At 50.1% G+C, this 12,160-nt stretch overlaps 1 protein-coding gene and 1 non-coding gene across 2 annotated transcripts; both read right to left on the reverse strand.

The window, feature by feature from the left end:
• Positions 1-7,471: 7,471 nt before the first annotated feature.
• On the reverse strand, positions 7,472-7,545 carry trnai-aau (transfer RNA isoleucine (anticodon AAU)). The gene has a single exon. It is a non-coding gene; the product is annotated as a tRNA-Ile (tRNA).
• A 155-nt stretch (positions 7,546-7,700) lies between these two features.
• Positions 7,701-11,799, reverse strand: LOC137336053 (zinc finger protein 271-like). Its single transcript, XM_068001555.1, has 2 exons — positions 11,712-11,799; positions 7,701-10,729 (listed from the first exon to the last, which is right to left on the reverse strand). The coding sequence occupies exons 1-2, from the start codon at positions 11,797-11,799 to the stop codon at positions 9,600-9,602; spliced, it is 1,218 nt and encodes a 405-aa protein (XP_067857656.1). The 3' UTR covers positions 7,701-9,599.
• Positions 11,800-12,160: the final 361 nt, after the last annotated feature.

The following is a 12,160-nucleotide window of genomic DNA, read 5'->3' on the forward strand; positions in this document are numbered from 1 at the left end:
AGTCGAGCATTTTGGTAGCAAGATCAAGGAGGCCGCATAATGCATGGATAATAAGTCTAAAAGGGGTAGAAGAGCAAAGAGTTCTCGGGGCACAGATACACAAATCACTAAAAGTAGTGACGCAGGTTGAAAAGGCCACAAAAAAGCAAACCAAGCACTGGGGTTCATTTCTCGAGCATAGTATTGAAAAGCAGAGAAGTTATCTTCAACTTGTATGGAACCTTGATTAGACTGCACGTGGTGTACTGTGAAAAGTTTTGGTCTTCATATTATAAAAAGGATATAGAGGCACTGGAGAAGGTGCAAAAAAAGGATTCAAATGGAGGTCACCATCTTCGTTTTCCCTGGATTTGGTGTCCCAGTGTAAGTGGTCCCCGGATTTGGTGTCCCAGTGCAAGTGGTCCCTTAATTTGGAGTCCCAGTGTAAGCGGTCCCCGGATTTGGTGTCCCAGTGTAATTGGTCCCCGGATTTGGTGTCCCAGTGTAAGTGGTCCCTGGATTTGGTGTCCCAGTGCAAGTGGTCCCTTAATTTGGAGTCCCAGTGTAATTGGTCCCCGGATTTGGTGTCCCAGTGCAAGTGGTCCCTGGATTTGGTGTCCCAGTGTAAGTGGTCCCTGGATTTGGTGTCACAGTGTAAGTGGTCCCTGGATTTGGTGTCCCAGTGTAATTGGTCCCCGGATTTGGTGTCCCAGTGTAAGTGGTCCCTGGATTTGGTGTCCCAGTGTAATTGGTCCCCGGATTTGGTGTCCCAGTGTAAGTGGTCCCTGGATTTGGTGTCACAGTGTAAGTGGTCCCTTGTGTTTTGAGGCATTGCTCGTGGCATTTTTCTCCTCTTTCCACCTTTATACAATTTGTTAACAACTTATTAATGCCATTAACTGGCTCTCGGGTAGTACACAGAAAAAATGTGAGCTTTTAAGTTTCCCTGAGAATGACAGGTCTGAATAGTTAGAGAACATTTAGCAATTAAACCAGACTGGGCGGGGCGGGCCTGAGGTGCGAATTAGCAACTGAAAAGTGGCGGCAAGTTAACTTAGCACCACGGGGGAGGGCCCGAGCACTCGGGTTTCTGTATAATGTATTTATTTATTTTGTTTGTTGACCCACTGGCGCCAACTTCGGTGGGATGTCAATAATTAATGTTCTGTTCACCAATTCCAGCTTTCAATGGCGGAGTATTTCCCCAGAATCCCCCGCGGTTCAGAATGTGCCCTATCAATGACGACAGGAGACCAGTGCGCAGGGGCAGGACTGGACTGCGATATGAGCATGCGCAGTGCGAGTGGTGGAGATTCACTGAGTGGAAACAGGCGAGTCGGAGGCGGGGGAGGAATTGGATCTGTGGGTGGGCGGGGAAGTTTCACAAACACCCGGGGGCGGCTTGAGGCAACAAAAAAGAGTAAAAAGGCCCCGTGTTTGCACCTTGGTGACAGGCCCGTCAGGCGGCCGCCCGGCCGCCATCTTTGGAGAGGAAGTCATGGTGGAATTATGGCGCATGCGCGGCCATCTTGGTAAGGAGCAAACAGTGGGCGGGGCTTCAGTGTCGCAGTGACCGGGAACAAAGAGTGGGCGGGGCTTCAGGGTCCCAGTGATCGGGAACAAGGGGTGGGCGGGGCTTCAGGGTCCCAGTGAACAGGTACAAAGAGTGGGCGGGGTTTCAGGGTCCCAGTGACCGGGAACAAAGAGTGGGCGGGGCTTCAGGGTCCCAGTGAACAGGTACAAAGAGTGGGCGGGGTTTCAGGGTCCCAGTGATCGGGAACAAGGGGTGGGCGGGGCTTCAGGGTCGCAGTGACCGGGAACAAAGAGTGGGCGGGGCTTCAGGGTCCCAGTGATCGGTAACAAAGAGTGGGCGGGGCTTCAGGGTCCCAGTGACGGGAAACAAAGAGTGGGCGGGGCTTCAGTGTCGCAGTGACCGGGAACAAAGAGTGGGCGGGGCTTCAGGGTCCCAGTGACCGGGAACAAAGAGTGGGCGCGGCTTCAGGGTCCCAGTGACGGGAAACAAAGAGTGGGCGGGGCTTCAGGATGCCAGTTACCAGGAACGAAGAGAGGGCGGGGCTTCAGTGTCGCAGTGACCGGGAACAAAGAGTGGGCGGGGCTTCAGTGTCGCAGTGACCGGGAACAAAGAGTGGGCGGGGCTTCAGGGTCCCAGTGACCGGGAACAAAGAGTGGGCGCGGCTTCAGGGTCCCAGTGACGGGAAACAAAGAGTGGGCGGGGCTTCAGGATCCCAGTTACCAGGAACGAAGAGAGGGCGGGGCTTCAGGGTCCGAGTGACCGGGAACAAAGAGTGGGCGCGGCTTCAGGGTCCCAGTGACGGGGAACAAAGAGTGGGCGCGGCTTCAGGGTCCCAGTTACCAGGAACGAAGAGTGGGCGGGGCTTCAGGGTCCCAGTGACCAGGTGCAAAGAGTGGGCGGGGCTTCAGGGTCCCAGTGACCAGGTGCAAAGAGTGGGCGGGGCTTCAGGGTCCGAGTGACCGGGAACAAAGAGTGGGCGGGGCTTCAGGGTCCCAGTGATCGGGAACAAAGAGTGGGCGGGGCTTCAGTGTCGCAGTGACCGGGAACAAAGAGTGGGCGGGGCTTCAGTGTCGCAGTGACCGGGAACAAAGAGTGGGCGGGGCTTCAGGGTCCCAGTGACCGGGAACAAAGAGTGGGCGGGGCTTCAGGGTCCCAGTGACCGGGAACAAAGAGTGGGCGCGGCTTCAGGGTCCCAGTGACGGGAAACAAAGAGTGGGCGGGGCTTCAGGATCCCAGTTACCGGGAACAAAGAGTGGGCGGGGCTTCAGGATCCCAGTTACCGGGAACAAAGAGTGGGCGGGGCTTCAGGGTCCGAGTGACCGGGAACAAAGAGTGGGCGGGGTTTCAGGGTCCCAGTGACGGGGAACAAAGAGTGGGCGCGGCTTCAGGGTCCCAGTTACCAGGAACGAAGAGTGGGCGGGGCTTCAGGGTCCCAGTTACCAGGAACGAAGAGTGGGCGGGGCTTCAGGGTCCCAGTGACCAGGTGCAAAGAGTGGGCGGGGCTTCAGGGTCCCAGTGACCAGGTGCAAAGAGTGGGCGGGGCTTCAGGGTCCGAGTGACCGGGAACAAAGAGTGGGCGGGGCTTCAGGGTCCCAGTGATCGGGAACAAAGAGTGGGCGGGGTTTCAGGGTCCCAGTGATCGGGAACAAAGAGTGGGCGGGGTTTCAGGGTCCCAGTGATCGGGAACAAAGAGTGGGCGGGGCTTCAGTGTCCCAGTGACCGGGAACAAAGAGTGGGCGGGGCTTCAGGGTCCCAGTGACCGGGAACAAAGAGTGGGCGGGGCTTCAGGGTCCCAGTGACCGGGAGCAAAGAGTGGGCGGGGCTTCAGGGTCCCAGTGATCGGGAACAAAGAGTGGGCGGGGTTTCAGGGTCCCAGTGATCGGGAACAAAGAGTGGGCGGGGCTTCAGGGTCCCAGTGATCGGGAACAAGGGGTGGGCGGGGCTTCAGGGTCCCAGTGATCGGGAACAAAGAGTGGGCGGGGCATCAGGGTCCCAGTGACCGGGAACAAAGAGTGGGCGGGGCTTCAGGGTCCCAGTGACCGGGAACAAAGAGTGGGCGGGGCTTCAGGGTCCCAGTGATCGGGAACAAAGAGTGGGCGGGGTTTCAGGGTCCCAGTGATCGGGAACAAAGAGTGGGCGGGGCTTCAGGGTCCCAGTGACCGGGAACAAAGAGTGGGCGGGGCTTCAGGGTCCCAGTGACCAGGAACAAAGAGTGGGCGGGGCTTCAGGGTCCCAGTGACCGGGAACAAAGAGTGGGCGGGGCTTCAGGGTCCCAGTGACCTTGAACAAAGAGTGGGCGGGGCTTCAGGGTCCCAGTGATCGGGAACAAAGAGTGGGCGGGGCATCAGGGTCCCAGTGACCGGGAACAAAGAGTGGGCGGGGCTTCAGGGTCCCAGTGACCGGGAACAAAGAGTGGGCGGGGCTTCAGGGTCCCAGTGATCGGGAACAAAGAGTGGGCGGGGTTTCAGGGTCCCAGTGATCGGGAACAAAGAGTGGGCGGGGCTTCAGGGTCCCAGTGACCGGGAACAAAGAGTGGGCGGGGCTTCAGGGTCCCAGTGACCAGGAACAAAGAGTGGGCGGGGCTTCAGGGTCCCAGTGACCGGGAACAAAGAGTGGGCGGGGCTTCAGGGTCCCAGTGACCTTGAACAAAGAGTGGGCGGGGCTTCAGGGTCCCAGTGACCAGGAACAAAGAGTGGGCGGGGCTTCAGGGTCCCAGTGCCTCATTTATTTTATTCTCACTCTGCCCACAGCGGGTTTAGAACTGAATCCAATCAGAGGAGAGGGAGGGAGAAAACTGGGGGTGGAGGGAAGAAATATTGGAGACAGTGCGATGGGTTTGGATTTCAGCACAGGGAGGAGGGAGAGTGTGTGGGACGGGGATTTACAGCTTTGGAGGAACAAGAGAGGAAAGAATGTTCCACAGAGACTAGAATTGTCTGTTCTGAATTTCGATCCTGTATTTACAGTGATGACTTTTGTAAACTCCTTTTACAGGGTATGAGAAGGCGAGAATTTGCAAACATCAGTGTGAGTGGAAAAGCACCGAGACACACACACCCGAGTGAGAGTGTTCCAGTGCACTGACTGGGGAAAGAGCTTTAACCAGTTACACAGCCTGAAAAAACATCACACCATTCACAGCGGGGAGAAACCGTACACGTGTTCTGTGTGTGGACGAGGCTTCAACTGATCGTCCAACCTGGAGAGACACAAGGACACCCGGACCACGGAGAAACCGTGGAAATGTGGGGACTGTGGGAAGGGATTCAATTATCTGTCTGAGCTGGAAACTCATCGACACAGTCACACCGGGGAGAGGCCGTTCACCTGCTCCACACAAAACAGGAAAAGCACAGTTTCCGGTCTGGGGTGCGTTGCCTGATCTCACCCAGAATGGTACTGAGCCCCACAGAGCAGGAAACGCCCAGGCTCAGTCCCAGGCCTGTGCGGAGTTAGCTGTTCTCAGGCTCGTGGGTTCGAGCCCCACTTTGGGTGGTTTGTATTTTATTTTTTAGGCTGATTTCACAGGCGATCCCCAGTTCGAAATTCCCAAGGCAGAGAGTTCAAGGAGTATTTTGTACAAACGAGATTCAAGGGCAGTATCAGAAATGTCCTCCTTGATTCTGGACCTTGATCTCTCTCCAACCGCTCGCTGCTTCAGATTGAACTTTATTTCATTTCACCCGCAGCTCGGGGTCAGTGCGGATTTGAGGGGCTTCGGGCCGGTCTCTCCCTTCACACCCATCAGAGAGGCTTTGGACTCGTCTCTCCCTTCACAGCCCATCAGAGAGGCTTTGGGCCCGTCTCTCCGTTCACAGCCCATCAGTGCCGAGAAAAAGACGGAGAATTTTACACACATAATGTGTTCTGTAACTTTTCATAAACACTTCAGTATTTTTCACTCCGCGTCCAAAATTTTGAGTTCTCCCCTGGTGTGTCCGCTTTCTGTGTATTTCGTTCCGTGTCCAACACTGTGAGGTCTCCCCTGGTGTATGAGTATTTAGTGTTTATAAAGAGTATAAATTATTGACCGGGGGTTTGTGTGTAGTGGGTTTGAGGGTGAACTCTGATTCCCGCTCCCTGATGGATTGAATGGAGGAAAGAATGAATGAGAGAGAGGCGCGATGTGGGAGACGGGATGCTGGAAGAATGTGCCCAGGAACCTGGTTAAAAGTGGCCAAACACAAGATAATATTAAGATATCACCAGCAGAACATGAACATAACCTGAGCTCCGAGATCTGGTCGGTCCCATTCCCCCGAAGTGAGGAATGAGCGGGAGAGGCAATTCCACCCGATTTATATTTTCTTCCAAGGCGACACCACAAAATCCAACTTGCGATGGAGCCGAAAAAGCTCAGTTGGGAATGCGGAGATCTAAAGGTCCCTGGTTCAATTCCGAATTTCAGCAACATTTGATTGTTTTCCTCTTGTTCTTTGGGTCGAATCTCGCATTTATTTACACTGAAATTTTAACCGGCACTGGAGGCTTGGGCAAGGAGTAGAGAGGCATCAAGATTGAGAAATATTGATAGCATCTTTACTTAGATTTATTTTCGATTTTCTACGACATTTGTCTCTGTTTTTTGCCTCACTCAGTGCCGGGTGAATATTTGATTTGAAGCATTTGATTCCTAGTCTGATGCCTTTTCCACATCTCGGGGCGGCCAGACACGCTCTGTCTGTTTGTTACTCATTGTGACTATTAACGGGAACAGGCCCTGAGTTAAACGTTTATCAGCAAAGCGACAGAGAGATAACACAGCGGGAATAAAACTCGTTGCCTCATATTGTTAGATACTCAGTGACTCAGCTTGTAATGTGTGTCAGTAAACATACCCGGATACTGAGTGACACAGATTGTAATGTGTGTCAGTAAACATACCCGGATACTGAGTGACACAGATTGTAATGTGTGTCAGTAAACGCACCCGGATACTGAGTGACACAGATTGTCATGTGTGTCAGTAAACATATCCGGATACTGAGTCTCACAGATTGTCATGTGTGTCAGGAAACATACCCGGATACTGAGTGACACAGATTGCAATACGTGTGTCAGTAAACATACTCGGATACTGAGTGACACAGATTGTAATACGTGTGTCAGTAAACATACCCGGATACTGAGTGACACAGATTGTAATGTGTGTCAGTAAACATACCCGGATACTGAGTGACACAGATTGTAATACGTGTGTCAGTAAACATACTCGGATACTGAGTGACACAGATTGTAATACGTGTGTCAGTAAACATACCCGGATACTGAGTGACACAGATTGTAATGTGTGTCAGTAAACATACCCGGATACTGAGTGACACAGATTGTAATGTGTGTCAGTAAACATACCCGGATACTGAGTGACACAGATTGTAATACGTGTGTCAGTAAACATACCCGGATACTGAGTGACACAGATTGTAATGTGTGTCAATAAACATACCCGGATACTGAGTGACACAGATTGTAATACGTGTGTCAGTAAACATACTCGGATACTGAGTGACACAGATTGTAATGTGTGTCAGTAAACATACCCGGATACTGAGTGACACAGATTGTAATGTGTGTCAGTAAACATACCCGGATTCTGAGTGACACAGATTGTAATGTGTGTCAGTAAACATGCCCGGATACTGAGTGACACAGATTGTCATGTGTGTCAGTGAACATACCCGGAAAAATGATTCTGGAAATGGAAAGAAATAGAGTGAAAGCAAATGAGAGATGAGACTGATGGAAAAAGATGGAGACACAGAAAGGTGAGTGGGAAAAGATGGAGAAAAGAAAAATAAGGAGAAAGATGTGTGCCTCCGCCCCAAGGCAAAGACATGTCAAACATATTAATGGATGTTATTCCAAAAATATAACCATGTGGCATGTTGTGTGGATTTGCTTGTTTTCAAAGTCGACCAAACTTTTAAAAGTTACCAAAACATTGTAATAGGAACCTTAGGGCCAATACGGGGATCAAACCCGTGATCTCAGCGTTATTAGCACCACGCTCTAACCAACTGAGCTAACTGGCTGTCGATGCATCATCATCATCTCATGGGCTGTCACGTGTTTGGTAGATATTTTTTTACACTGGGTGACAGGGTTTTTGCACAAATATTTAATAAACCACACCCCTTAAGCATTGTTACTTGTTTCTGTATAAAACTGAAGAGGATGTAAATTAAAATTAACAGATAAAGAGCACTTTAATGTAAAAAATTAAATTTTGTTCAATATTATTTTACTATCAATGAACAGCCCATCCATAAAACACTGCCCTGCTTTCAAACCTGTGGGCGGGACCCTGAGCTACTGTGAAAATGATATCACTCCCAAAATAAAATCACCCCAACGTGATTCGATCAAGCTGCGATTTGACGTGCTGTCAGATGTCTGTCTGTCTATCTGTCTGTCTGTTTATCCGTCTGATTGGGTCTCTGCCGTATTCTCAGGCTTTTTGTTTGCTGGCTGCAGGCCTCGCTCCCCGACTGACTGAACAACTACCGGGCCGTGTGCCAGAATCAATTAATGTGACTGACTGTCTGCCCTTTTATGGATCTGAATGGCCACATTTCTGAGTTCCTGCCTTCACTCTGTGTCGCAGGCCTGTCTCTGTCTCTCAGGATGACAGCACACCCACAAGCTTCACGACTGAACGCAGGTTTGGTCAGTCTGTCCTCGCAGCTCCTTCGGAAGCTAATGATTTTGAAATGAATTCTTTTTCCTGGGTGACTTCTGAAGTTTTGTTCAGTGAAATGATTGGGAAGAGAACGGAGGAGAAGGATTGAGAGCCTTTCATGAGGGACAGAAGTGATGTTGTTTAACGGAGAAGCAACCCGATCACAATCAATGCAGAGAGAGACAAGGGCAGCAGGCACATGGGAACAACACCACCTGCACGTTCCCCTTCAGTCACACACCATCCCGACTTGGAAATATATCGCCGTTCCTTCATCGTCGCTGGGTCAAAATCCTGGAACTCCCTTCCTAACAGAACTGTGGGAGAACCTTCAACACAAGGATGACAGCGGTTCAAGAAGGCGGCTCATCACCACATTCTCAAGGGCAATTAGGGATGGGAAAGAAAGACTGGCCTTGCCAGCGACGCCCACATCCCAAGGTCTGTTAATTCACACTTTAATGTTGTCAGCATCCTTTTAGTTTAAACTCCAAACTTGACTATAATAACCATCATGTATCCTTCTCGGCCCACCAGCACTTTCTTATTGAATACACGTGACATGGTTCATACTATATTAATACACAGTACAGTTTACATTTATAGACACACAGATTCATAGTACATTTCATTCTACTCCTACTATTAATTATAATTATACTAAATTATAACTGTTAATGGGTTAATCCTTACACGTTGTTCTTCCTGACTCTGAACACGATAGTTCAGTCCTGGATGTGATTAACAGCAGAATCCGACCCCTGCAGTCATATGTGAACTCGCTGGTGTCTCAGCACGTGTGATGACTGAGTGAATCCCTTCCCACACACGGAGCAGGTGAACAGTCTCTCCCCAATGGGCGCGAGTTGATGTGTCAGCAGTTCATTTCTGATTTTAAAGCTTTTCTCACAGTCACTGCACTAAAAGGTCACTCAATAGTGTGAACAAATTGATGTCTCAGAAGGTGGGATGAATTAGTGAATCCCTTCCCACACACGGAGCAGGTGAACAGTCTCTCCCCAGTGTGAGTATGTTGGTGTGTCAGCAGATCATTTGTGCTTTTAAAGCCCTTCTCACAGTCAGAACATTTAAAAACTCTCTCCCGGGGTGAGTACGTTGGTGTGTCAGCAGATTCCTGTTGCTTTTATATCTCTTCCCACAGTCAGAACATTTAAAAGGTCTCTTATCAGAGTGAACCCGCTGGTGTCTCAGCAGTTGGGATGACCGAGTGAATCTCTTGCACACAGAGCAGGTGAACGGCCTCTCCCCAGTGTGAGCGCGTTGATGTCTTCACAATTCGTATCTGCATTTGGAGCTCTTCACGCAGTCAGAACATTTAAATGGTCTCTCATCAGAGTGAACAAGTTCGTGTGTCAGCAGTTTGGATGAAATAGTGAATCCCTTCCCTCACACGGAGCAGGTGAACGGCCTCTCCCCAGTGTCGGTGCGTTGGTGTGTCAGCAGATTAATTTTGCTTTTAAACCTCTTCTCACAGTCAGAACATTTAAAAGGTCTCTCATCAGAGTGAACTCGCTGGTGTATTAGCAGAGTGGAAGACTGAGTGAATTTCTTCCCACACACTGAGCAGGAGAACGGTCTCTCCCCAGTGTGAACTCGCTGGTGTGTCAGAAGGTGGGATGACCGAGTAAATCTCTTCTTACACATGGAGCAGGTGAACGGCCTCTCCCCAGTGTGAGTGCGTTGGTGTGTCAGCAGATTAATTTTGCTTTTAAACCTCTTCTCACAGTCAGAACATTTAAAAGGTCTCTCATCGGAGTGAACTCGCTGGTGTATCTGCAGGGTGGATGACTGAGTGAATCTCTTCCCACACACAGAGCAGGAGAATGGCCTCTCCCCAGTGTGAACTCGCTGGTGTATCAGCAGGGTGAATGACTGAGTGAATCCCTTCCCACACACAGAGCACGAGAATGGCCTCTCCCCAGTGTGAATTCGCAGGTGTCTCAGCAGGTGGGATGAGCAAGTAAATCTCTTCTTACACACGGAGCAGGAGAACGGCCTCTCCCCAGTGTGAACTCGCTGGTGTGACAAAAGTTGTGATGACAGTGTGAATCTCTTCCCGCACACGGAGCAGATGAAGGGCCTCTCCCCAGTGTCACTGCGTTGATGTCTCAGCAGCTCCTTTCTGCTTTTAAAGCTCTTCCCACAGTCACAGCATTTAAAAGGTCTCTCATCGGAGTGAACTCGCTGGTGTGCCAGCAGGTCGGATGAGCAAGTGAATCTCTTCCCACACACAGAGCAGGAGAACGGCCTCTCCCCAGTGCCACTGCGTTGATGTCTCAGAAGTTCGTTTCTTCTTTTAAAACTCTTCTCACAGTCAGAGCATTTAAAAGGTCTCTCATCAGAGTGAACTCGCTGGTGTCTCAGCAGGTTGGATGACTCAGTGAATCTCTTCTTACACACGGAGCAGGTGAACGGCCTCTCCCCAGTGTGACTGCGTCGATGAGTTTCCAGCTCTGACGGGTAATTGAATCCCTTCCCACAGTCCCCACATTTCCACGGTTTCTCCGTGGTCCGGGTGTCCTTGTGTCTCTCCAGGTTGGACGATCAGTTGAAGCCTCATCCACACACAGAACACGTGTACGGTTTCTCCCCGCTGTGAATGGTGTAATGTTTTTTCAGGCTGTGTAACTGGTTGAAGCTCTTTCCACAGTCAGTGCACTGGAACACTCTCACTCGGGTGTGTGTGTCTCGGTGCTTTTCCACTCACACTGATGTTTGAAATCTTCTCCCAGAGACAGAACAGACAAACATTTCTTCTTCCACATTCAAAGGCCAATGATATTCAGGTCCTAACGAATCGAGTGACTCTGTCAGATCTTATGTGATGTTTGGTTTGAGTTTCCTGTCTGCAAATCCTCCCCTTCTAATACCCTGTAAAAAGAGAGTTATCACTGTAAATACAGGATAGAAATTCAGAACAGACAATTCTCGTTTCTACGGAACATTCTTTCCTCTCTTGTGCCTCAAAGCTGTAAATCCCCGTCCCACACACTCTCCCTCCTCCCTGTGCTGAAATCCAAACTCATCGCATCATCTTTCAGTGGCCCTAAACCATGAGTGAAAGGGTGAGAGAGGAATGTGAGAGAGCGAATGTGAGTGAGTGTGAGATAGTGAATGTGAGTGCAGCAGTGGGCTCGGTGTGGAGAATGAAGTGGGGCAGGTGGAGCATATTTCAGTGGGGCAGCAGTGATCATAATCTCATTAGGTTTAGATCAGTTATGGAAAAGGACAGGGGACAGTCAAATGTGAAAATTCTTAACTGGAGGAGGGCAAATTTCAGTGAGTTAAAAAGTGATCTTGTCCGCGTGGATTGGAATCAAAAATTGGCAGGCAGAACAGTAATTGAACAATGGGAGGCCTTCAAAGAGGAGTTGGATTGCGTACTGAGTAGACATATTCCAACGAGGAGGAAAGGAATGGCATCTGAAGCGAGAGCTCCCTGGATGAATAAAGATATAGAGATCACCATTGCTCCTTCATTTACAGACGATCGCTGACCAATCATGATTTCTCCTTCATTTACAGACGTTTCCTGACTGATCATCATTTGTCCTTCATTTACAGACATCCCCTGGCCGATTACCATTTCTCCTTCATTTACAGACACTCCCTGACCAATCAACATTTCTCCTTCGTTTACAGACACTCCCTGACCAACCACCATTTCTCCTCCTTTTACAGATGCTCCCTGACTGATCACCATTTCTCCTTCATTTTCGAAGCTCCCTGACCAATCACCATTTCTGCTTCATTTACAGACGCTCCCTGACCGATCACCAATTCTCCTTCATTTACAGACGCTCCCTGACCAATCACCATTTCTCCTTCATTTACAGACGCTCCCTGACTGATCACCATTTCTCCTTCATTTACAGACGCTCCCTGACCAATCACCATTTCTCCTTCATTTCCAGACGCTCGCTGACCGATCACCAATTCTCCTTCAT

This window comes from Heptranchias perlo, chromosome 20 (genome assembly GCF_035084215.1).
Source record: "Heptranchias perlo isolate sHepPer1 chromosome 20, sHepPer1.hap1, whole genome shotgun sequence".
Classification (NCBI taxonomy): Eukaryota; Metazoa; Chordata; class Chondrichthyes; order Hexanchiformes; family Hexanchidae; genus Heptranchias; species Heptranchias perlo.